Below are 27,183 nucleotides of genomic sequence, written 5' to 3' on the forward strand. Positions count from 1 at the left end.
AGCGTGTTAAAACTGCGTGGAAATGCAAATGTCGCAGGCCATGGACCAGAGCACTTTTCCTCGCCTTTTCCCTCCGCTAAAATCCACTCCTGGCTGCAAATGGAAATGCTTATAAATTATGCAATGTGTTTTTTCTGTTTCTGGGTGGGGAAGGACACCTGGACATCCCAGTCTCTGTCATTGTGTTCATCCTTCATTTGGCAAAAACTTGCTGCACTTTTGCAAAGATGCCAAAAAGGGATGGTTTTTTTAGGGGTTGGACCGTGTTGATTCTGGCCATGTTGTTGTTTTCCTAATAGCTGCGAGCATTGACTTTTGTTTGTGTGTTGTGGCCTGTCACCAGGCAGGACGAAAGCCAGCTTTGGCAGGACACTCAGATGGCGGCGGTATGGGTGACAAAGAGTTGTCAGATTTGCATCACAAAGCAAGCATCCTGCGGCTGATTTCGGCAGCTAGATTTAAATAGTGGTTAAAGTGTTCCAATTCGCATTTAAATACCCGGAATAACTAAACCAGAGATATTGCAAGTTTTGGTAAAAGCTGCAAGCCTCATTGACTATCTGCATTTCAATTAATGCAAATGCCAACAACAGATTCTCTAACATCTGCAATGCGCCTAAATATCCTCACTGAGAAAATGAAATTTATTTGGAAATATTTAGGAATTTTAAAAAAGATGCAGACTCTTTGGAATCCAAGATTTTTGTTGCTTATTTAAGGATTGATAAATCATTGTATAAGGCTCAGAAGTAAGGGTTTTTTGGGAGGACTTTAATAAAAGTTCCTGTGAGTTCGAATTTGTGATAATTAAAAATACTGCTTAAATTTTAAAATACTTCTTTTTTCAACTCCAACTTCACATTTTCCTCTGTTTTCAGTGCCGATAATTAGCGTGATTTTCAACGTCTGATGGCTGGCTGGTCGAGCAAACGTGGGGAACAGACTCTTCTTGGTAGGAAATGCAAATCAAGCGATTTCCAGCATCAGCAGAAAGGACTCCAAACAAAATCGCCACAGTGCCGCAGTGGAAGCCGCTGCCTGTCCGCATTTCGTATGCCGCAGACTTGCAACAATTCCAACGAATTCAATTTGTCTCTTCGTGGGTTGGCCAAGGGGTAACCGGAGGTGTGATGAGGGGCGTGCCGGAAGCGGAACTGATGGCACTGCCTTTGACAACTCGCTCCGGTTGCTTCGACTGCAGCATGTAAAAAGCCCCCGGATGCCGCTCTATTTCCTTGCCTCACGTGACACGTGTGGAACATGCAGCTCATGACAGACAACTTTGTTGCTGCAGCAGGCCATTATTCCAGGGTATTGAGAGTATATTGAATATTAAACCTTATACAACTTATCAAAAAATATAAATAATAAGTTTTGTTGCTTAAGATTGTTTTGGGAGCTGTAATCTTCCTAATTTCAACCTAATTTTTTTGGTACTTCCTTGTAAGGAATAGCGATTAATCCCTATATATTCCCAGTACAATTTAGCAGATGTCAGTGTAGCTTACAACGACAGAAAAAATAGCATAAAACTGCAAAAAAAGACAACCTTTCAGGTAGTTGCAGAAAACTTTTCATGGCTAAAACTTTTACGCGCACGATTTGACAAGTCAAGACGGTTGTTGTTGCAGGTATCTGTCGGTAGAAGTTGGTCTATCCGTGCTACCACATTTCCTCCCGCTCTTTCGGCAGACTCAGCACAATGCATGTGGTTACAAGGTCGCACCCAAAACCCCAAATTTGGGGGTAACCTGCTCCACAAACGCCCTATTATCCATATGTTCCTATCCTTTGAATTGCAAACGTGTCGGGTCAGAGGCGAAGTAAGGTAGGATTTTACACTGTTACTTTTTAAATAAGGTAACAAAAAGTGTATATTCTAGTAGTAAATTAAGTATAAAGAGTAGGTTTATATATATTTTAAATATTAACAGGGCTAGAACAGGGCTAAAACTAAATCCTAATTACTTATTGGACTCGAAAGATTAATTCCCATTTTAATTTTTAATGTATCTAAACACAAATGACCTTCTATATAGCCATAAATTAGTAGGTTCCAGCTCATATTTCAGTTGTGTTAAACTGGTAAATATGTAAGAGTAATCTCTACTCCGCACCTGGTTTTCCTATTCAAAGTTCCAGGAGCAGACACATCCTTTTTCGGTCCCTATCTCGCTTTGCGTGCGTATGTGTAATGAGTGTGAAAAGTTCATTAAAGTTTCACGTGCGAAATTATATGAAATTTTAAGTGCACGACTTGGCCGTGTGGCTTCTTCTTCCCAACTCCTAGTGGCCTCCTGGCATCCTGGAGCCCTGGCATCCTGCCACATAAAGTGGGCTAGAAGGAGGCGCGGACAGGTCGAGGAAGTGCAAATTATTCTCCCCAGACAATTTGCAGTTGTTTACGCTTAATTGCTGCCGCCGTTGCAGTCATTACTTCTTCCTGGAATGATTTATTATTTAATTGAAAAATAAGTACTTCCCTTCCTGTGGGACTATTATACTTTTTTTTTTTGCTTCGGAAAATTCCCCCAAAAAGGAATGCAAATTTCGTATTAATAATTCATTAGCGTTAATCAACGGTAAGTTTCCAGCGTTGGCATTTTCCTAATGTCCTGCATAAATATTTATGCAAATATGTCATTCCAGTTGGTTGCCTTCAAAAATGTTTGTTTTTCAAAACCAAAATTCTCCACTATTTTATAGGAATTTTCTGCCCCCATGAACCCAAAAAACCCGTTTAAATGTCAAGCCCACAATTTTGATTGATTTTTCCACACGAATGCTTTCAATTACCCGCGACCTTCTCCCAATATATCTATCACTCCAAAATGAACACATCCTTGTATTCCCTTGGAATACAATAACAAGAGTCATGCTGTGACACCTCCAGTCAGTCCCCAAATCCTGACCCACGCCAACTTGTTGCATCAGAAATCAACTGTGATTCTCGCTTCAGTGGAGAAATCACCAATATATAAAAAAAATATTGCTAGGAGGATCTGTCTCGTCCTTTTCACCCGCTGGCTGGGCCCATAAAAACTGCCACTGACACTTACAAATTGGATTTTCGACAGCGACAACAAGACCTGAAGGACACACAATTATCGGTTGCCGGCATAAAATCGCTTAAAAAGATATCCCAAATAAATAATGTCGCATGTAAATAACAACAAATCAATTTTTAAATAGACAAGATGAACCCGAAACGAACACACGCAAGCAAATACAGGACCCTTAGTCCTGACAGGAATGAACCCTACTCATCAGTTGGCTTAATGTGTGTGCGTACACAGTGGTATAAATAAATAAATTCAAGGACATAAAGTAATGAGAACTTACTCATTAAGAATAAAGAAATATGTAAATGATGATGATTACTAAATAACAAATTTCCTTCAATTGCAAGTCTATAAAACTTAAATTTTCTTGTGGAGTCCTATATGAAAAGTACAATTTTTTTAAGTAAAAATATAATAAAAAAATATTAAGAAACCTTTCGTTGATTTAAAACATTTTTAAAATCTATTTTTTTAATTAAAACCTTAAATTTTTGCGACTAAGTTGGAAATTTCCCTTGATTTGATCTCGTTCCAGTGTGCATTGTGCCATTGCCTAAGGCACAAGGCCCATGGCTCTTTCTCACTGTCAGTTCCAGGCACTTTCACTTAGCCGCTGCCAATGGCTTTGATAGATTCAAGTTAGCAGTCGGCCGCCGCCAGGTAACCATTCATCTCCTTGCCGGGAGTCCTTCCCCCCCTCCAGCCAGAAACCTAAGGGGCAAAAGGACACTGATTCCGAGGTTGTTAGCACGTTTTTGGGGGGCGCCGCTGGGTCTGTTAATGCGGTTCATTGACATGGCCTTCGGTTTTTGGGGGGAGCAAGGCAGCATCAGATGGAGACGCTTTAATTTTGATTAATTGCGGTAAATGTTATGTTAATTTGTTGGCACTTTTTTGGATGACTGCCTGGGTCGAATGATTTTAGATAAGCGCGTAATGCGAGACTATTAGTGGGCGGGTCTCGGTAAACTAATTTTCCACACACAAACACATATCGAGTTTTGTGTTTGAGTTTGAGTCCCTGTCTCCTGTTGAGTTCGTGTGTGGCGGGGCTTTGTATAGCTTGACAAACACTAATTAATTGCAATACATGTATAATGAGCCCGGCTCTGAAGGGTTTTCCCTCTGACGCTTTGGCTCCTGCTGCTGATTGGAGCATCCTAATTACCCAGAGACTGTCAATCAGGATACGACAGGCGGTTGAATCGGTACTTTAAACATTTTAGAGGCTTAAATTATATAGAAGCCAATGCTTTTCATCAAGTTTACAACGAGTTTTATATTCTTGAAGGGTATTATAATTTAAAGTCAAAGTCATTTTGTATGATATTAGAATGTATGATAACTTATCATTGATAAGGGATTGGGAAATAGATCATAACTAAGCCAAAAATTTATTAATTTCAGTTCAGAAAGCAATTTTGTTTTCATTTTTATTAGATTTATGAATCCACTTAATCAATTTTAAGTTTAGAAAAATTTAAATTTTTGTCAATTTTTGAAAATTTTAAAATTTAATTTAAACCCTTATAAAATGTAGAAAAAATGTTTACAATTTTATATTTTGCCGGAGATGGCTAGATCGATTCAGCTTTTCACGATGATCAAGAATGTATATGATTTATAGGGTCGGAAATGATTATTTTACTGAGTTTTAAGGTTCCGACTGAAATTATAATACCCTGTATTAAAATGTAGCAAAAGTTGGTCTCAGTTTTGAAACGATCGTATTATCAGTATTTGTAAATAATTTATAATTTAGTTGGGCTGTTCACGTTGACTATACATTGGTAAACAATACAAATTGCTGTATCACTGTAAGTTAATACAAAGTAACATAATTCTAAACCTATGCCTGGATCCCTAATATAACATAGCATGTACATATAATTGTAATGATTAAGACTTACCGCAGTGGAGGACACATAATAATCAGTAGTCGTCATTATTTATTTCCTTCCTTTGCCGTGAAATAAGCTTCTTTCTGTTTATCTAGTTTTTTTTTTTAATAGGCCACGTCATCTTTATTAGGTTAAAGGGAATTCACTATCACAAAATGCACTATCACTGTCGATGTTAACTCCGCGGCCTCCCGGGACTGACTGATTCGCGCGCGACCCTAGTGCCTCTATTTATACTCTCCCAGTGACGAGAATTTCAGGCCAGTAAGAGCGAGAGAGAGCCAGAGAGAAAGAGGCACCTCTAGAGTAAGGCAGAGAGTAACATGGGGAAATAGGTATATGTTACCCTCCCGCTCACGCTCATGCTCTCGCTCTCGCTCGCATTCTGTCTCTTCTATTTGGTGGCTCGATCGCCGTTTGATCAAATCGGTTTGTTGATACTAATCAAGAATATATTCTATATTCTATATAGTAGGAAATATTTCCTGCAATGCATTGCATTGCAATCCCGATTATATATGTACATATGTAGTTTGTGGGACCGGAATTGACTTCTTGATGGCATTGCAAGCAAAGGTATAAAAATGTTTACAATTTAACAAGAATAAATCTCCTATTACTTAACCAAAAGTTTATAATTAATATCTTAAAATATAAAACTGATTACTAAAGTAACTTTTCCGTAAATCCCCCTGCAAAAGTCCCAGGTCCAGGTATTTGAGGTTCCTTTCTAATTGAAATTTGCTCTGAACGTCTGGCATTTTCTTTCAAAACATTGTCACTTTTACTTTACTCATTGAAATAGCTAACACGATCAGTTCCATTTAAAGTAGGAAACTATTAACAATATTTTTACCAAAAGTAATTTCAAAATTCTTAACATTTTATATTGCTAAATAAGAGATAAGCTGAAAAAATGGAACCCTTGGCCGTTGCCGTGGCCGGTTTATTCCAAATACTGGGCTTTGCGATATTTTTTGCCCAGCCGCTTGATCGCTGCTCACCGGCTCCCACCTTTGCCAGCTGGGTTTTCTTGGCGGCCACGTTGCTCTTCCTGTGGGACACCGATGTATATCCTTGCCGCTTCAGTCACATGCCACACGGTTGGCAAGTTCTGATCGAGATCGTGGCCGCCATCTTCTTGGTCGAGCTGGCCGCGATTATAATATGGTGTGGCCTGGAGCGGTTCCTCTACTCTCTGCTGGAAGAGATCTTCAATGTGACGGATTCCCAGCGATGTGTTCCCTTTGCGCTGATTTCGTGGCTGAAAAGATTGGTCAGTGGTTCTCCGTATTGCAAGCCCTCAATGCAATTTTATTTGCTGTCCGGTGTGATCACGAGCATTGCGAGCTTGGCGGCACTGTGGTATGTCCTGGCAGCCACCGAGTTAATGGACTATGTGAAGTGCTTCTTCCAAAATATTCGTTGGAATATCCGCCTAACCTGGCGAATGTTACGTTGCTACATGGGTATGAATATGGCGGGGAGACGTCGAACTTTGCAGGTTTGCCAGATGGCTGCCAATCAAAATCGCTGTGGCAGAAGGACGAACTCACGTCGAAACTGCCGCAGGAAGGAGGAGGAAGAGGATGATGAATGTGATACCGATTGAATCCTTTGCATGTCCTGTGGTTTCTTTCGCATTATGTCTTCTTCAAAGACACGTTTATGCGGTCAGGGGTTTAACTATATTTTTAAAGCTATTTTTCTCTTTGGATAATCTGTGGCAATAAAATTTTATGGCGGCAGAGACTACGAGACAAGTGTTTTGCTTTTTAAAAGCCAAAGAAAGCTCTTGATTAAGAAAGAAGTATTATACAGGCAATTAAAAAACATTCTTGGGTTCTACAGACCCCTCTCATCCTTATAAATAATGAAAACATTAAGACCAACAAGTTATTACGTATGTAAAGCGCTTATTGTTCACATCTGCCCTTTAAGGAAAAAGAAAAGGAGAGACCCAAAAAGTTGTACCGATTATTCAACGCGAAAAGGAACGTTACTCATACGCCCCATAAGCCACACCCTGGGAACCATAAGAAACACTCGCACAACTCAAATACACACCAAACGAAAGGCAGCTGGAAATGAATAAAAATGGGCGTGTCAGACGGGTTGCAGACAATCAGAGAAGACATTTGAAGATTGCCATGCATTTCTAGGCAGCAATCGCCGCCATATGCTAACTTTGATTACTTCTTCTGGCTTTTATCGCAGATAACGTCGACGCCTCCTCCTCCTCCTCATCCCTGCAGGATGCCTCTGCCATTTCCCCCCGAAAAGCAAGTGAAGAAAAAAAAAATGTATTTCATTTTCCTGGGCCTGCGCCCATTTCGGTGCTGAGCATCAAGACGGAACCGGATATGCGACATTTTATCAAGTCGGGCATAAATCAACAGCTTATGCTGGATTCTGGGAGGGTACACTCTGGCTGGTTTCATTTCCTCGCTTTAACTCCGAGTCTGTCCTGTTCGCCCTTTGTTGTTCTCCAGCACGTTTCAAACTCGCAAAATAATTTATTTTGCATAAATTTGCCAGCACTTAACGATGTGGATCTGCGGCGCTACACCTATGAGCGAGCAGAACATCCCAATCCCAATCCCAGTATGAATCCCTATCCCCATCCTGAAGAAAAATATGTTCCGTGTGCGGGTCACACTGAATTATGCCATCTAATTTGTCTGCAGGCAGGTGGTGCTCATTAATCTTTCGGCCCGCTTATGAGTGCCACATCTCCCCTTGGTTTTTCTTGCCGCCCTGCTTTAGCACACTCCTGGGAGCGGTGCTGCAGATAAGACCGCCTACGCTTTTACTATATAGTATACTTAAACCTATACCTATACCTTTACCGTTGGCTTTGCCTCAGACTCTGCAGCGAGCGCTCACGTAGCAGCGGGCTTTGTGATTTGCCCAGCTTCAGCTTCACTGCCAACTGGGGATTTTTTGCTGATACCCTATAACAGGTGATTAAGCTTGCTGAACTGGTTAATATTTGCAGGTGAACCAATAGGAATAATATGTAAAATAGATATAAATATAAAATATTTACTTTGATTTCTAATTAAATAAACTGAACTTCTGTCAGCTGTATTCAAAAATATTTACATTAATGCAATCTTAAAGGTTTACCTAGAACCTAGAACAATATTCGGTGTTGATTTTTTTTCGTTATATTAAAAAAAATTATATCATTTTTATTCTTATTTATCATTCATAATGTTTTCTATTTAATTTAAAATATTTGGGCAAAAATAAAGTTCGATAGATAGATAGAGAACAAATTTCAAGCTAGCATCTTACCTAGAAGTCCTGTTGTAAATCGCTATAAGTAATTAATAAAGATCCTTTTACTTTGGAGAAATGTGTTAAAATATTAGGGAAGTATTGAAAATAAATGTCTTTATTCCTTAAAAAGTCAAAACAGATTAAAAAAATATATATTTAAAAGAAAGACAGACGCTTCCGCTTTGCTGGAAACAAATAAGAACTGTAACAACATCATGTTGTAGATCGCTATTATAATAAATTAAGATCATATTACTTTGGAGAAATTTGTTTAAATACGAGGGGAATATCCAAAACAATTTAAACATATTTATTTTAAGTTATAATATAATTTAATATATATACATACAAGAGTCACACACTTACCCCAACTTGTTAAAAGCAAATAATATACCTGGAAAAATATATGCCTGCTTTTCAGAGCATTCGTCCTTCGAACTTATCCTTTTACCATCTTGGCCCGCATAGTTCCTAGCACCTGACGACTCTCGCTTAATGCTTAATGGATTTGCGCTTTGATGTGCCAACTGCGTGTACGTGTATCAAAATCGTCCTGCGCTGTGAGAGTGTGAGTGAGCCGGCCTGGTTGTAAGTGGTTAAGTGTCTATATTAGATGCCATCACTTGCAGTTTCCCATTTCTGGCCGTACGAGGGTATTTTTTGGCCGTGTGTTTACGTTTCCTTTTCTCTTTCTCTCTTCTTTTTTTGGCCAGTTTACTGCAAAGGTGGCAGGCATAAATTTTCCTCTAAATGGCCTTATGAGGGCACAGCCTCGGAGCTGATCCTCTGTTTATGGCCTGGCCAAATGAAATGTGAGTGGTGGTAAGAGTGTGGGAAGTCGGCTTTGCAATCGTGTGTTTGCCCTTTAAATTAAAAATCCTGTCCGTGGTTTTTGTGTGTGTGTGTGTGTGTGTGTGTGTGGGCCCGAAATTGAATTTCCTTCGCGCCCCGGTTTGATTAGCATAAAATGCGGTACGTGTCTTGGTTTTACTGAAAAACGTGTGCAAAGATGATGATGATGATGGGCGTGGCGAGCATGTGGAGAAATCATTGAAATATTGAATGCTTTTTGAAAGAATTTTTATTTTTATTTCTTGTTAAAATTGGAATTTTTCGCACACCACATTTTCGTTTTTGTTTTGTTTATCTTTATTTATACTCTTGGGATTTTATCATTTTGGTTTTCTTTGCCTGTCATTTTCAACATTTAAAAATTCGCTTTGCTTGTAAACTTGTTTTCGGTTTCTGTTTCTTATCATAAACTTTCTAGAAATGTTTAGGAAATCAAACTGTATTTTTGTGTCTGAGTTTTACCTATATACACACAGATTATAGTCCAAAAATTATGTGGAATTATTTCTGATGTTCAGCCGGGTTCCTGTTGTCCTGTCTGTGGTGGGTGATTTCTTTCAAGTTCTGTTTGTTGTTATCAATGGATTCTTGTTTTTGGATTTACCGGTCTAAACTTAGTTATTTGCTAGGCAAAAGTTTTAATATTAGTTTTAGTATCTCACTGGTGTTTTTTAAACTAACTTTAAATCTATTGAAACAATATTTGATTGAGCAACGACTTGGTGTTGCTGCTTCTCTGGCATATCAAAAGGGTTCATTATCCATTATCGTAGAATTAATCAAATGTAACCTTTTGCTTACAATTTTAGTTCAAGAATTAACAATATACTTTCTTTATCATCATCATCTCCGATCTTTCCTAATTTTGAAATTCTTTTCATTTGTTTTTTGGTTGTTGTGGTTTTTGTAATATAAGAAAACATGTGAGTTTTATCTAAATTGAACAGTATTTAAAGCAACTTTTCCCATATACAATTTAAAGTAAGGAATCTATGTTTAAACTAGAAAAAACATTACCGTCGGCGAGCCGAATCTAGGGACAACTTACACTATACTGTCCTTCTATTTTTTGGCAATGATTAAACAATTTATTTCGAGTTTAGCTAAGTAATTAAGAGTACATTTAGAACGATACACACATTCAGACCAACGGATTTGATTATACTGACTAGTTGGAATCACTTCCCTCACCGCAATATATATTTATATTTAGATCAGAGACTCAACTAATTAAATTTCACATTTACTTAAAACCACGATCTCTTCTTTATCTAGTTGTCAACTTTTGAAACTTACATGTATATGAATTCGGATCAAAGTTTGGTTCGCCATCTCGCTTAACATTTTTGTTTTTACCACATCAAAAACTATAAATATTGGACCAAAAATTACCATTGAACCTTATTTAAAGTCAAATATGTTTTCCACTTCTTCTCAACTTCATGTTCAGCTTCATTTTTTGTTCTCTATTTATTTTGTTTTGTTTTTTAGATAGTCGTTAACTGTCACATTCCACTATTTACAGTTCCTGTCGTTTTGTTAAACCCTCACGCCATCTCTCTTATAAATAAATCAATTAACATTTATGGGGAATAAACGTTGAGGAGTGAAAACTTACATCGACCCCAAAAACAAAAAAAAAAAAGAAGACTATATACAAGGTCAACCACACAAACCGCCATCCGAAAAGGAAGTGGGCGCTGGGTCGTAGACAGGACACCAAGGACACGAGTGGCGTCGCCATTTTAGTTTTCGACTGTCGGCGCCCTTTTGTGTGTGAGACTTGTCGACATAGTTTTTGTCCGCCAGTTCATTGAAATGGTGGCAGTCAATGTGTCAGATAAACATGGCCCGGTGACACTTTTGGCCATGATTCAGGAGAGGGCGGAACGCCAGCGAGAGTCAAGTGTGTGACTTTATAGTTGGCCATGCCAGTTTCGTCCTCAAATTTGCACAATAAACACCTTGATGTGTCCGGGAAGTGGAAGGAGGCTCCTGCTCTCGAAGGATCCTGCTACTGTCGCTTGACTGCACACAAGTGGTCGCATTTATATGGACGATATGTTTGCTTTGTATGCGGGCAGCTACTCTCAATCTCCGTCTCTGTCTTCGTCCTTATTTGTTCACCGGACTCCATCCGGACGTGCTTGGCTGCATAAGGACCCATACCCACATACATCCACATTCACGTCCAGAGTGTCCTTCCCACATGCACGCTGCCAATGACAGTTGTCAACATGACAGTTATAAGGACACTGATACAAATGTTACGGATGTTTGTCTTGTCCAGAGCAAGAAATGTTGTTTGTCGCAGAGAGCAAAGATTGATTAAAACTGCTGATAATAAATGGGTCCAAGCATGTGGAAGCTGCAGCCTTAAAATTAATCGAAAAATACCTACACATGGTAAGGCAGTGATCTAGTGTTTAATTGTAATTTTATCAGCACTAAACTAAATCAATAAGCCCTTTTAAGCCTGGCAGTTAAATAATCCTCACTCTTTTATATAAAGAATTTACTAGTAAGAAAACCATAAGCCAAAAGTTACATTTCAAGGATTTATATCCTTGTTTTTGCATGTGAAATTTAGCTTTAGGTTTAAAATGTATTTTTACAGTTCAGACTGAAATGTAGCAAGATTCTTAGTAGTTTTAGTAAAGTCTTAGTTAAAAATTCAGCTTTTATATCAGCTGCAGACTAGACTGCCTTGGAAATTATATCAAATTAATTGGAATTAAGTTTAAGCTGTGCAAATCTGAAAAGTGTTTTCCTTAATGCATAAATGTGCAAATTAATTTCAATTTTATATTAAAGTTTTGACTAAAGTTTGAAAAATAAAACGGAATAAAAGATTGAACATGATTGACCTTGGTTTAAAATTTCTTAAATATACACTTCCTTTTAAATAGCTGCGACTTAGGGTTAAAGTAGCACATTTCACGAGACATTCACATACGCCTTAGATACCTAAACCATATCAAGTTCTCTCTTACTTCTAGGGAGTTATCTATCAATGCCTGGGACCTATATAGATTCCTCCCAGACTATCCCCACTATCGCCGCCCACACAGCTTCCCTCACCATCTTCGTCCTCCTCGCCGTCGAGAAGTCCATTGTTCGTTCCATTCTCCTGGCCACAGGGTACTCCATTATTGGTGGGACCGCCATCGTAAGTGTCACTATCCTCCACCAGGCAGCAGTCTCCGCAATCGTCCGTGGAGGATGGGGACACCTCGTCGCTGAGATCATCAACCAACGTGACCTTGGGTCCACGCAGCTCCTCTGGAGCCACCGAGATCTTGATGTTGCAGTTCGTGGCGGCATGGCAGGCATGGGCATGAGGGATGGGCTGCTGGATCGTGGCCACCTGGGCGGACTGACCACCATGGGAGGCACGGAAGCTGAGGTTCGGAGTGCGTTGACCCATGCTGGCCATACCAGGCGGCATCTGACTGTGGGTCATGCTCAACGTGGGCGGGACATTAAGGACCTGTGCCTTGTGCGCCGGCGCCTGAGGTGGATACATCATCTGGTGCGTGTCCGTGGCCAGATTGTGGGCGGTCAGCTGCAGCGGATGCTGATCCTTGCGCTCTGCGGAATGGAGAAAGGAGACAAGAGAGAAGGCCACTATAAACACTTTGACTGCGTCTGAGTAACTCTGAAGGATGCGCACCCGGAAGCGGAAGTGCATTCGAGGACCTGTCTGCGATTGGTTTATCGCCAACGCATTGTGCAGGCATCTGTAAAGGCCCGTGAAGTGAATAAGCCAGCACTTGGCGTCCTCGGCACTTCCGCCTTCTGGTTAACACATTTTTTAAGCGGAAAATAGGAAATAGTAGAGGTCCTTGATACCCTTGCTAAGACTATGTTTCTAGATGTTTTTAGATTTTGAAATTATATAGCTTGATAGTCATAAATTTACTTCATTCTCTAATTAGGAACTGATTTATTTGAAATTAAGTTAAATTTTAGTGTAAGTGTAAGACTTGTGCTTGGTTTAATTTGTGAGAAAATATGGCTAAAATTAAGTTAACTCTGAATCTAATTGTTTGAGTAAATAGTGACTAGTAGAGAAATGAATTTTCAAGTGTAGATGTTTAAGTGCATTCCTACAATAAATGAAGGATACTAAGTTTGGAACATTATTTTAAATATATACATATTTTCTTTCTATTAAAGTATTAGTTTTAAACTGGCTTAAAACAAAACTGTTCCAAGCTGGGACACTGCTTTGAAATACCCTTTTGCCAGGGCGCGATAACTTTCCGGTGACACCCGGCCCTCGACCTGACACGAACCATTGTCCTGGCAGCACAATGGCTCTCAAACTATGTGTGTGTGTGTGTGTGTGTGGTTACAAGTGGGTTCAACTGGCACTGCGGGTTCACCTCTCCACCTCTCCGCCTATCTGTCCGCAAAACTTTCCTCTCGAAGGGGCCTTGGTCTCCGGAGGGAAGAAGGACATCGACTTCCCTCCTTTTAGGGGGAACCCCCTACCCAGGACCCTCCTAGTCACACTCACCCAGGAGCTTCGGCTGGAGCGGCAGCATGAAGTCGTGGCCAGTCGTCGCCGCCCGCGGCTGCAGGCTCTGCACCGCCGGCACGCTTAAGTAGTCCGCTGGAAAGTCAGAGGAGCGGGCCGGAAAAGCCGTGGGAAATGCGTTAGTGCCGTCGAAGCAAACAGTAGAGCGCGGCCAAAGTTTTCCCCCCAAAAAGAAGAACCGAAAAGAAAACAAACAAGGAAAAACTAAGAAGGGAAAGAAAAACCCAAGAGGGGCGTCGGTTGTTGGTTACAAAAAAACTTTAAACATTGCTGTTACATGGCATTCTCAGGCTAAAAAAAAAAGTTGGCAACAACAATAAAAAAAAGAAACGTGAAAAGTTGCGAAATCATTTTTAATATTTCTATAGATAAATACACTGGCACAAAGTACACATACGAAATATAAAAATATATACATTTTTCATGAGTTCTATCAAAAGGCAGTTGACGAGAGGACGTGAAAAACTTTTAACTTGGCATAATTGCGAGTGAGGGAAATCTATTTGGCAAAAAGTTCAAAAGTGGTTAAAAGGATGTTCAAGTTAAACAATTTTTACAAGAGGTTTGCAGCGAATAAATAACGAAAAATAAAGAGGGACTCATATTAAAGCTGAATTCTTAGAGCTACCAACAGCAATTACTAAGAACTACATACAAATAATTTACATTTTTATATAAACATCTTCAATTTCTCTATGGTAAACAAGAAGGTAGTCAAAACTCAAACAACATTAACTTAACCAATTGAAAGTTACCAATTGAAACTCCTCAAACAATCCATCAAAGAGCTGTCAGCAAACTTTTAACTAGAGTTGACAGTTAGCAAGGATACCTCTTCCTTGGAATTCCTTCCATTTCTCCCAGAAATTATTTCTCAGTTTTACAGCTAATGCAACAACTTTAAATATTAAAATTAATTTACGTGAACCAACCAAGACTGCAAAGTAATTGCAGGATGGGGCCGTGGGGGGTTTTGGGGCACCCGACTGACTTTAATTGAAATACCTGGCCGTCGGCCTGCCTTTGGCATGCACTTTTCACCCACTGTGGCCATAAATTGCTCACGCCTTTTGCCCATTCGCGGTGTGTGTGTGTGTGTGCGGAGGTGTGTTGTGTGTGCGGAGGTGTGTTGTGCGTTTAATGGCCACTAGAAGACCCGGCAGAGCCCGGAGGTAATATAGTAGCTCCTGCAACGACTTGGCCTGCTAATGATTTAGCTGCTATTTTTATGCTCTGCAAATTTGCATGCAACGAAGCCTTTCTTTTGCCCCTTTCTGTACTTTCCACACCTTGGCCATAATGTTAAAGCTGCTTACAGGGGCGGAGCTGGGGGTAGCCTGGTTACCCGTGCCAAATGTAGGCGACGCTCTTGCTGCATTTCCGGCGAACAGAGAAATGTCATTTTCCCCGGCTCAGAACGTGCCAAAGTATGCAACGCTTTTTTAGCCAACAAATGGGGCAAGTTGTGTCTCTCCTAAGCGGCTTATAAAAAGTTTCGCTACGTGCAAAGCGTTGCCAGAAGCACAAACAGCGAAAACACTTAATAATTACATTCTTCTAAGGATTTTATAAATATTTATAGTTAAATGGCACAGGGGGTTTTTATAAATAGAACAAACAAAGGTTATAAATAGGAATGGTAATTTCCAGGGCAGGACAAAGGAAATTATATGTACAAATGTATAAAAAACAAAATAGTTTCTAATTAGTAGAAAACTGAACCTAAAATGCAACGAATTTATCTTTGAATAAAGTAAAAATTAAATATATATCTGCTTAAGCTTTTCCTTTACAATTTACTAATCATCCTTCACATCCTCCATTTCATTTAAATTAAAGTGCCTTGCCTTCCGTAGATTTTTCTTGTATAACTATCACTCAGAACCTGCATCTCCTTTTCGGATTAACATTTATGATTCCTTTTTTTCTTTTAACACTTTGCTCTCAAAGTCCCTGACGGAAGTCCCCTTTAGAATCCCGCATCCGGTTAATTTCAACTAAGCAACTTTGGACTGGATTTCTTGCTTTTTTTTTTGCACTTTACCCAAACTCACAAGTGGCTCAAGAAATTAATCGCCTTGAGAGCCGCAAACTGCCTTCCGTTTTTCCCAATTTAACCCCTCTGACCAACATTTTCCTCTCGGACAAAGGCGAAGAGAAAAAAAGAAGGAAAAGCCGAGGTTTGAGCTGGCACACTTGAGCTTTTGTGGCTTTAATTAAAATGCACATCATGCTGAAATTCTCCTGACCAGGTTCCTCACATTATATTCCCCTTTTTTTTGGACAGGTTCTAGATCCTTCCTCATATTTTCACACTTTTGATTCAATTTTTTCGCTTCGTTTTTGGTTTTGAGAGTAGGGCGATTTTCCAGGCGAGCAAATGGAAAAAGTTTTTCAATTTGTTTGACGATAAATGAACTTTACTTCTATATGTGTATGTTGTGAGAGTTTAAGTGGAGGAGCATATAGAGTTGATGGTGTGTGTGTGTCTGTGTTTGGGCATTTTGAAATATGACATAAAAAGGATTTTCGACTAGCATAATAAAATTGTAATTAAAGTTAAATGCCAGAAATAAAAAGGGAGTTTGGCAAAAAGCTTTTAATATGCAAAATAAACATAAAAAGTTTTCCCTTTTTTTTATTTGTTGTTGTTTTGTTTATTTCTGCTTTATATTTGTTGCAAGCTGCTTTTATTGACTGACTGTCGGAGTGACAAAGTTATGGCATTCGAGGCAGGATTTATAGCATGCGATAAATTTTAACAAGCCCATTGGGGCAATGACACCGGGCCAAGTAAGTGTGTGTGTGTGAGAGAGGGGGGTGGGGGAAGGTGCCAGCCCACTCAAAGGCCTAATTGCTGCAAGCCCGTAAAAGGATCTTACCAAGGCATTAAGCGGAAAGGTGCACTGAGAGGAAAGGTGCACTGCATCAAGGAATACAAGGAGATAAGTTCCAGAGTTCTAAGATAATAATTGAATAATATTTGATTCATTTAATAACTTGAGAGATCATCAATAAGATGCAAGTAAATAAGGACATTTACATACATTAAATAATTAAAATATTTTATATACTAAAATATATATGTATCTCACATTACTTGTAAATACTTCTTAATGTTTAAATAAAAAATTGACATAACTTTTAATTGTATTTTCCTTCAACAAATTTAAACTTAATATCAGTTCTTAAAGCCTTTCAGTATTGGTTTTCATTAGGTTAACAAAATAGCATAAGAAATCTAAAATTTTAAATACAAAAGTTGATTACATGTTGACGATTTTAATGATGTAATAAACTCTTAAAAATTTTGTGAATTGGTTATTATTTCTTTCCAAATCATATGGCCAGATTGAGTCGTCTGTTGTTGCTGATCAATAGTTTATTACTTCCAAAATTTCTGACTATTAGTAGTAATAAAAATAATAATTGAAGAAATACATTTTTTGGTATAAAAAAAAAATATATTTAGATTTAAAGAAAATGTATTATATTATGTTATTAATAACCAGCTTTGAACAAATACTTTCCATGGTTAATAAAAGTACTAAAATTGAGCCACTCTGTATGTATCGTAAATAAGCAATATAATTTACATTATAAATTAAATCTCAGAAAGTACCTAATTTTTTCAAGTGCACTTTCTCACAGGCATAAAACGAAAATATTCCTATTTCCGTAAATGAGGAACAAACAAACATTTCTACACGTGCAAAGCATGCCAAGAGACAAGCAGACACTAGAGGTGGAGATGAAGAGACGAGTCAAAAAGGGGGGTCGGGTTTTTTTTTTTTTTTGAGGGAGGGTGGGGGTCAACAGAGACATTGAGACGCTGGACGGGACGGCACTTACAACTGATGAACGCGGGACCGGCGGCGGGTGCGGCTGCCGTGGCAGTGGCAGTGGCAACAACAGCTGCCGATGCCGCCGTGCCAGTGAGCGATGACGCGGCGGGCCCAAGGCCATGGGCGTGGGCATGCCCACCACTGTGACTGTGGGCATGGGCGTGGGCATGGCCATGACTGTGTACAGTGGGCGGGGGCTGGAGTACTTGCATAGGCACTTGGTAGGTCATTGTCGACAGCGGCGTCGGATCTGGATCAGGATCTGGATCTGGCAGCAAAGTCGTTGTCGTTGTCGTCCTCGCAGGATGATGCAGGCCAATGACATTGACGCCGTTCACATTCGCGGTGCCTTCATTTCCATTCAGTTTGGCAGTTTTCGGAAGGATGCATTTTACAGTTCACATACACATTTACAGCACACGCATACGGTCACAAGTCGTTACATCAACACACACAAAAGTTACAAGTTACAAGAATACAAAAGGAGCAACATTAAAGAACAAAATGAATGAAACAACAATAGGCAATCACATTAAATCGATGGGTTTTAAAAGGGGTTAAAAAGGTGAATACGGGTTAAGACTTGAAATCTTTTAAAGAGCCCCCAAAAATAACAAAAAGGATACAAAACTTAAGTATTATAAAATACACCAATGTTAAGAATATACCAATGGGTTTATTGAATTTTTTAAATAAAGCGAATACATATCGAAAGGCAGAAGTTTTTGTTGGTGGTTTAAATCTTAAATTAAATAATATGATTAATAAACCATAATTTCCTGTTAGTCAGCTGAGGGAAAGGGATTAAAGTTGCCTGAGATTAAAGCCCTTTTTACCTTTTAATGCGTTAGTTAATATTTAAGTTGTTAAATATTGTAAGCAATAATTCCAAATAAATAAACATTTTCGTTGTTTAATTATCTCTGAATGTTTTGAACATATTCTTAACCCCACAATTTTCAATTTTCTACTCTGAACTCTGCTCACTAAAACTTGACTCAACTTCAGCAGTCTTTATAGTCATTTAATGTCCGATTTAAGTTCCCGAAAATTAGTCAAAAGCTAAGCTATTGCAGGTTTACAGTCTACTCTCTTTCATGGCCATAAATAATCGGGATTATCCATAGTCAAAATACCCATTAATGGACTCAGCAAAGTTAACTATGCTGGAAGGAGGGAACACACTCAGAGCCAAATCGAGGGCATTAAGCAAAACCGACAACGATTATAAATCCTTGTGCGACATTAAATTTATAACCTTTGCAGTGAACTCGAAATTGCTCTGCAATTGCACAACTGCTGCTGGAGGATAGTGGGAAATCTTGTCTTTGGTTGAGTGCATATATCCATTCAAGTCCTTCGGCCCCGGGGCCGGCAACGTCATCGTCAACCAGCCACATGCATGTGGTGAAGGTCCTTGCTCCTGCTCCTGATTCTGCTCTGATTCCTCCTCCTACTCCCCGCTAAGGATCCTCCCTCAAAGCTTTTGAATAATCAGTAAAATGGAAATTTACCACTCGCAATCACTTGGGGCGGAGGAAGGGACCAGCAGGAACCAGGACCCCGGGGGAATACTAAATGCTAAATAACAGCTGACTGGGCCAGTGGAGGGTGCATAAATAATAAAATAATTAAACAAGGAATTGAATGAAATTAATTTGGCCCCGAGAGCGATTCGGGGGCGGAAAAGCATAGCGAGTATCTGTGTCATGTATGCGAGTATCTGTGTAATGTATGCCGCACGTGTGTGTATCTGTGTGTTTGATTAGTCTGTGTGTGTGTGTGGCTCTGAGGCTGCTCTAAATATCTGCAGGCCAAAAAGCAACAAAAAAATATACAAAAAGAAAATTAAATTTGATAAAATTCCGACATTGAGTGAAAGAGACAGAGACTTGTTGATAAATAGATAAAGGTCGCAATAAACGACCTTAGTCAATACCCAGTACTCAGATGTTTGTTGTAAAAGATCTTTAATAAATATTTAAATTGAATTTAATCTTTTATAGTACTATGAAAAATATATGTTTAAAATATGTAATTTATTTTCACTAGCTTTTGATTTATTTCGTAATATGAAATAGTATTCATTTTGATTATAATTATAGTATATATAATTATATATATAATAATACTTATTACAATCTGAGTACCGAATACCATAACAACTTCTCGCTTAACTCACCAATTTTTGCTCCACCGAATGCATCTTTAAGCATGGGCGCCCCAGCAGCGGGATGACCCATAGCATGGCCACCGCCTCCTCCTCCTCCTCCTCCACCTCCACCGCCTCCTCCTCCAAGTCCCGCTGCTCCGGCCGGATTACCACCCCCGGCTACTAATCCCGGCCCAGTGGGTGGCGTCTGTTTAAAAGCATTCGCTCGTCCACGATGGGGGGCAGTGGGTTCCCGCTTGCGACGTGGTTGCTCCACAGGCAGGACGCGTCGTCGCTTCTTGGGCAGCTTGGAGCGAGCCTGGAAATAGAAAGAAAAAAAAAAACCGGGTATCAACTGGGTAAACATCAGAGGGAGCTGAAAAACCCAACCTGAGTATGAGAGTAGAACATGGAGAAGTTGCTGACGATGACGGGAACGGGCAGGGCAATGGTAAGCACACCGGCCAGGGCACAGAGGGCACCCACGAACATGCCCGGATAAGTCTTGGGAGCCACATCGCCATAGCCCACTGTGGTCATGGTCACAATGGCCCACCACAGGCCCAGAGGGATGCTCTTGAACTGGTTATCCGGATTGTCCTGAGGGAGAATCACAAATTTTAAAATGAAAATAATAATTTAAAGATCAAAGAACTATTATCTATTCTTAAAATGTATTTAAGTATTTTATATTTAATTTATTTATTACCTGCAACTTCTCTGCGTAGTACGCCAGACTGGCAAAGAACACGATGCCAAGGACAAGGAAGAATACCAGTAAGGTCAGCTCCTTGGCCGAGGCCTTGAACGTGTGTATGAGGATCCTTAAGCCCGGCGAATGCCGCGTCAGCTTGAAGAGTCGCATTATCCTCACAATAGAGAAAGCCTCCAGGAGACCCGTGTACTCGCCCATCCGTTGCATCACATCCGTGTAGAAACTCAGGGTGGCTGTGAAGTCAATGATGTTCACCGGTGACTTAATGAACTGCCACAGATTGGGGGACACCTTAAAAAGTGGGAAAATAATACCAATTAATATAAAAATACCAGATCAAAGGATTTGTATTTATAATAATAATAATTTATATAGAAAACCTACACATACATCTTTTAAGTAACTATTAACACTTGCCAGTTCTGTAATTGCTCATAAACACATAACTAAAAGTTGGATGGCACCCGTGGATGTTAGAACTAGTTGGGAATCATATATGCACAAGTGCGAGATTTTTCGGCAAAAATTTAATGGCGAATTTACCATGATTTTGCAACAAATTTACCAGCAAAAGAAGTGCAATTCACCCTTACGTTAAGGAAGAAGACTACACCTGTCCTTAAATTACAGGAAACTTCATCAAAATTCTAGAGAAATGTTCTAGGTCGACTATATTTTAGATTTTCATAAATATAGAATAAAATTTTTTTTAATTTAACATCTTTGAATACTCACAATCAGTCTGATGATAACCTCGATGAAGAACCAGACATTGCACACCAGCTCCACGTAGAAGAAGGCCTCATGTGGCTGGCCATAAGTCTCATTCCAGCCATGTCGACGTCCTCCAATTAGGCTACTTCCATTCCCATCAATGAGATTCCTTCGAAGACGTTGCCTCTGCCCGCCCTTAATGGTGGCAATGGGCGTGGTCTGGCCAGGTGGCGTGAAATTGGCGCTGCTATAGCTCGTGTAGTTCGTGACACGAAAGGTGGGCCCTATGCTGCCGCTGGGCGGCGTGATGCTGTGCTGATGCTGATGATACTGATGCGTCTGCGCCGGCGGCTCACCCATGGGATCATGTCCATGGGGCGGACCACCCGCTCCCGTGACATAGGTGCCATTGAAGGTGATGGGCAGGTCCACACGGAAGCCGGGGTGGGTTTTCAGGCAGAAGGATATCACAGAAACAAATATAAAGAAAACCGACATGCCGGCAACGATCTGTAGAGAGGAGAGATGTATTTTAAGGTTTATATTATATTATATATTATATTTTAGATGATTAAGTTTTACCTTGGCACCCGTGGAGCTGGAGGGCTCATCGAACATGGCCCAGATCTTGGGTTTCAGACGCTGCCAGCAGTTAAGCTCGCCGTTGCTCATCGCCTCCTCAAAGCCAAATAGTCGAGCTATTTCATCCTCTGTGGGCTTCTCATTTTCAATATCTAGCTTATCTAATATGGCTAAGGTGTTCTGCGGGAAAATCAAGATTTCCATATAAGGTAATTATCAGTTTAATTAAAAGATTGATTTATAAACTTACTTGCGTATCGCGATGTATGCTATAGGTTGACCAACAGCAGGGCTCTACCTGGTTGGAATCAAGTCCCCAGAATTCCAGCTCCTCCTCGAAAAGCGGACCGCACACATCCGTGGGATAGTGCAGTTTGCCAGTTCTTTAATATAATATCAAATAATTTCCAGAAGATTAAAAAAGAACCAAATATAAAGTGTATAAATTCCTTCAGTGTAGAAATTTCCATGTACAACTTCCATAATCCTTCTCCCAGGCTTAATTATTCAAAGATGCCTTGAATATCATTTGGTACATCAATTAAGTCATAAGTTACCTCTAAATCCCCCACTGAGACTTGAGTTTAACCAATATTCATGGACTTTCGGCCAGGCATGACGGGGTCTAAACGTCGGACCGAATAATATGTATAATGGTTGAAAACCGGCACGTCTCTACTTGTGGCTGCAAATTGCGCAACCGAAAGGCGAAACCATTTTCGTTGGGAACTCGTATCACTTGCATATGCATGGCAGGTAAATGTGTGGGTATTCGTACACCTGGCAAAGAAACGGACATGGTCATACCGTTCCACTATATGACCCCCAACCCCTTACCCCCTTTTCACAGACACTTGGCATATTCATAATGCTGGCCTGGCCATTGTTCCATTCTCTTGGCCATGTGCAACAACTTTTGATGCTTTCGTTTTTGTACCTGTAAATTGTGGGTTAAGAGGGTATATTTGTTGGCTACACAGGACAAATATTTCAAATAAAGTAAATAAATATTAAGCAGATTTAGGGGAATAAATGAACCAATCCTCATATCCTGTTTAAAGGCAGACCCATCTACTCTTTCCTCTTATCTAGCAACTAAAGGGTATCACTTTGTCTAACAACATCCTTCTTCCCCATATCCCTGTATGTTTGTATGGAAGCAAATTGCAGTAAATGGCTGCAAGGGAGTTTTGGAAAAAAGAAAAGAATGTGTTGGTGGTTTTTTTTTTGGGGGGAGAGGGCCAAAACCCGTCCTTGTCCGCAGTTGTTGGCCAACTTGTAATGCCCTATCAGCTGCCGGACAGTCGCCGAGTGCGGAGCAAGTCCTTGCCCGGTTTTTATTTTTGGATGATATCTTCACTCTCCAACCCAAGGCCTCCCTTTCCCCGCCCCCCTCACACACACACATAGTTTTGTGTGTGCGCCACGTGTGCACAATTCTGAATGTCCTTTTTTTATGTGCAGCACTGCCCAACATATTTGCCGCAACTCTTTCGCTGCGTTGTCCTGGCCGCGCTTTTGTGCTAGTTTAAAAAATCATTTTGCACCAAGAATGGCAGGCAAAAAATAATATATATATATGTATTATAAAATGAAATGAAAAAGAAATGACGGCACCGCCTCTCGTTTGCGGACTTGCAAATTGCGGCTTTCAGTCAACGATCCTGATCCAGCTCGATTACTGGCCATACCACCCGCAACGAGCTTTGACATTTTGACATTTTGTCCGCCAGAAAATTGCACGAACATTTTCATGGAATTACTTTCTTTTTTAAAGTCGCGGTACCCCATGGCTTAAGGCAAGTCAAGAAAAGTTTAGGAGTTAGTCAAAGCGAAACGGGGTTTCCTTTTTTATGTAATACTTTTTACAGACTTTTTTTATATGTATTTTTAGGGCTTCTTTTTTAGAGAGATTTATATATTCGGGATATAAACTTGAAGTTGCAATGTTTAGGTTTATATTGTATTTATTTATATATATTCTAAATCGTTTTATTTTATATTTAACCTCTGAAGTAAAAGGGTATTCCTTAGTCAACGAAATTCATTTCACAACTATAATCTCTGAAAGTTCAGTGCAGTTATTGTCATGGCTTTTCGATATAATTCTCGCCGCACACTCACGTGGATCCTTAATTGGTTTCCTCTGTAAAATCCACAATTCACCCACTTTTTCATACAGCTTTTCCCAGCATTTAAATATTTTCCATGGCCTCGAATTACATTTTGGTGAACTCGCTCTCTCTCTCTCTCTCTCTGTCTCTCTTTCTCTTTGTCTCTCTCACTCTTCCTCCACCTCGGAAAATCCTTGCCTTTTGTTCTGCCTTCATCAAGTGTGCATAACAAATATTACGCATACGCAGCGTGCAACCGATGCAATCAATATTTATAGCTGACCTCAACAAGCACGCGAGCTGATCAGACGCTTAAATGCGCATAAATAATTATATCGATTCGTTCAGGATAAAACTCTTAAAAAAATGTGACCGCAATAAAATGGGGTTTATGGTTGCTTACAATGAATAATAATTGTTAAGTACTTAAAGCTGCAAGAAGTTCAAATAGAGTGCAAGGTGCACTTTAATCGCTATGGCCAAGTCGGAAGTCTTATTATCTTTGATGTCAAAAACATAATACCTGATTTATCATAAATAATGTCATTATAAACATGTCTTAAAATTATGCATATTTTAATTAAACCCTCGGATGTGCTTTTGAAACATTATTCACTCTCCCGTCAATTGCATAAATTGCAGTCTCTGAGTAATCGATAAATAACAATCTCAACTCGCCATTGTATTTTGCTTCCACTTCCGCCATTTATCTATATGAAATCTTTTACACACAAATTGTCTGAAGCATTTGGTGCGTGCATAATTTGATTATATAACCCCCATTTCCCGAGGAGAAAAAAATAGCGAAGCAGGAGTGCCCAAGGACCCTAGCTTCCATCATCATAGCCCCCAAACAGGGGGAACTTCTCTTCATTTCCAATCAACGCGGGATGTTGCAGTATTTTTTCCCGATGCTTGCCCTCCTTTGACACCGTTTTTCCTGGTTACCTGGTGCCCGGTTAATTGAGTTGGAAAACTGTTTGGCCAAAGCCCCCAGAGCTATACCGGGTATAGGTTATGGTTTGGTGTATGAGAAAATGAAGTAATGGGGTAACGGACACTCCTGCCCAATCAATGAAGATGAAGAGCCATGCGATGCTGACAGCGTTGTTTTCCTCCCAACAACAGTTTCATCATCTGCAGCTGCAGCTTCCTCTACTCCGGGGCGATGAGCGAAAAACAAACTTTCATTAATTTTAAACAACTTAAGTCATCACACCTCAGCTCACGGCAAAGATAAATGAGATCGCTAATGACCCCAAAAAATACGGTATAAACTTTTCCAGCTTAAAAACTTAAGATTAATGGCCAGCGGAAAAGTTCGCCGCGCTCACGGAGCGCCAATTAAATTATTAGTTTTGTTTATTATTTCAGCAATCTATAACGTAAAACTGACTTTTGATATGTCCTGTACCATCGTTAGTCAAGGTAATTATTTCAAGCAAGATAACACTTTTGATGGCAGAACTAAAATAAGAAATAAATAAGACAATTTTCCCAGGGAAATGTCTCGTCTCTCTCTTTTCAGCTAGACTAAATGATGTAATTAAGGTGCTTAAAGGAGCGCCTTCACCCTCCCTCCCACCCTCCACTCGTTCTTAGTCATTGCACGTCTAAACAGCTTTGAGCAGCTTAATTAGCACGGCTTAGCACTCACCTGTAATAGTTGAGGATTTGGGTGAAGACACCCGGATGGCGATCAAAGAAGTATTCATTGAGTACCGGATCGTAGTTGGCCAGGGCTTCGGTCAGTCGGGATAAACGTGTTGCGGGTATTTTCTTGAGCGTTGCCTTGTAGGTTTCATATCTGCAATTGGGAAAGTGAGCCAGGGATGAGCATAAATTTCCGGACAAAAATTTGCATATGAATTACTAGTACGCATTGCGCATACGCCATGTGTGCGGGATAATAACTTAACAAATTACTCGAGCCATAACTTGAACCTTCCGGCGGCTCTTAGCCATTATATCGAGCCATGAAAAAACCCCGAGTCTGTTGGTTTTTCGCTGAAAAAAGTGAGCGATAAAAAAAGGTGGAGCAAAAAAAAAAAAGAAGATATATATGGAAGGAGGGTCTAGGTCCAGCAAAGTGTAAGCAAAAAACCCAGGCAGAAGCCATTTGCATATATTTCGCTTTATATTTTCCCCAACACCCCTTTTTTTGCACTCTCCTGCTTTTCTTGTTGGCCAAAAGAAAGCATAAAGCATTAAGGTTTTTTTTTCGGTTTGTGGTGCTGGCCAATGTCCAAAGTGGGTCACGTAGACTCTGGTCTAGAGTTTCCTTTTGTTTGATTTGGCCTTTGACAGAGATCATTACCGCACAAAATTGATGGATTTTCCATTTATTCTACTCTGTCGATTGTTAATATTTGCATGGCAAACAAAAGTGAATTTAGCAGGGAATTTTCCATGATTTGAATATGCTAATAGTTTTGGGGGAAAGAGCACACATTTTTCAAGGATGTTTATTTGGGAGTTAGAGGTTCTGCTTTTCTATAGTTTATTCTTATAAACACTTTAATATTAATTATTAATTTGTTATAAAACAAATCTCCATAGCTAATATATACACCATTGAGAGAGTTAATTAAAATCAAGTCACTTACAGAAATAGTCACATCTTCTGGTCCCTTTGAAAGCGTAATTTTCAATTCCCTTAACAATCAAATAATAACACAGGTAATCAGTTTCCCCCACCTGCATTACAGGTGGGCTACCCACACGAGTATCACCATGGGACACACACAAAACCAAACTTAATTTACGTAATCATCCATTAAATTATACGAGCACGACGAGGTGACTCCCCCAACACCCCCCACCTGTGGTAATTAAATTCAATTGAAAGTCATTTCCAACAAATTGTTGTAAATTTCATTTTCGCATTTATAACCCGCACGAAACGCAGACTCCAGGACGAGAGCCTGCAATCAGTGACAGTTAAGTGCATGTGTCCTGGCGAGCGGTGGCGGGCAGCCCAGCTGTCCATATGCAATTTATTTTTTAACACCAAACTGTTTGCTCCTGGTTATTAAATATTTCATGCCGCCGAGGACAGCAGGCAGAGCGGGCAGTGAAAGCAACCGCAGCGGCAACAACAGCCGCCGAGTCATCAATAACAGGCTCCGTCCGCGGCGGCATGACCATTAAAGTTTATTTCGATGTTGGTAATTGGACCGGGAAAATCAGCGGGACTTGAACAAATGTTTACCCAATCTCCCATCCCATTGTATGCATTTTCTGGGCATTTTTGGTTTTGTATTGGATTTAGTTTTTCCGTCTGTGATTGGTTTTTTTGGGTTTGGGGCCAACGATGTGTATGCGTGATTTGCCAGACAGCCGCGTCGAGCTCTCAATTTACGAGTGAAATAAATTTCCACAGATTTTGACAAATTGTACTAAATCGTATTTAATGAAT

At 39.9% G+C, this 27,183-nt stretch overlaps 3 protein-coding genes across 6 annotated transcripts in view; 2 read left to right on the forward strand and 1 right to left on the reverse strand.

Annotated features, from left to right (window-relative positions):
* The window catches only part of Mco1 (Multicopper oxidase 1), a 265,366-nt gene that overhangs the window by 195,216 nt on the left and 42,967 nt on the right, over positions 1-27,183 (forward strand). The window lies entirely within an intron of this gene.
* Positions 5,744-10,750, forward strand: LOC110183794 (uncharacterized). The gene has a single exon (XM_086831458.1). It carries the CDS (start codon positions 5,880-5,882, stop codon positions 6,573-6,575), a length of 696 nt encoding a protein of 231 aa, XP_086687584.1. The 5' UTR covers positions 5,744-5,879; the 3' UTR covers positions 6,576-10,750.
* Positions 9,312-27,183, reverse strand: part of Shawl (Shaw-like) — a 47,455-nt gene continuing 29,583 nt past the window's right edge. Inside the window, exons 3-12 of one of the 4 annotated variants that reach the window (XM_086831443.1) lie at positions 25,423-25,572; positions 21,902-22,034; positions 21,652-21,831; positions 21,091-21,579; positions 20,350-20,646; positions 20,031-20,240; positions 19,671-19,959; positions 17,496-17,837; positions 13,623-13,718; positions 9,312-12,691 (exon numbers count right to left, since the gene is read on the reverse strand). In XM_086831443.1, coding sequence (XP_086687569.1) covers positions 12,111-12,691; positions 13,623-13,718; positions 17,496-17,837; positions 19,671-19,959; positions 20,031-20,240; positions 20,350-20,646; positions 21,091-21,579; positions 21,652-21,831; positions 21,902-22,034; positions 25,423-25,572 — 2,767 coding nt within the window. In that variant the 3' untranslated portion in view covers positions 9,312-12,110. The remainder of the gene's footprint in view (positions 12,692-13,622; positions 13,719-17,495; positions 17,838-19,670; positions 19,960-20,030; positions 20,241-20,349; positions 20,647-21,090; positions 21,580-21,651; positions 21,832-21,901; positions 22,035-25,422; positions 25,573-27,183) is intronic. The other 3 variants (XM_086831444.1, XM_086831446.1, XM_086831445.1) reach the window with 3 other exon arrangements.

Source organism: Drosophila serrata, unplaced genomic scaffold (genome assembly GCF_035046125.1).
Source record: "Drosophila serrata isolate PLE 108 unplaced genomic scaffold, ASM3504612v1 contig_240, whole genome shotgun sequence".
Lineage (NCBI taxonomy): Eukaryota > Metazoa > Arthropoda > Insecta > Diptera > Drosophilidae > Drosophila > Drosophila serrata.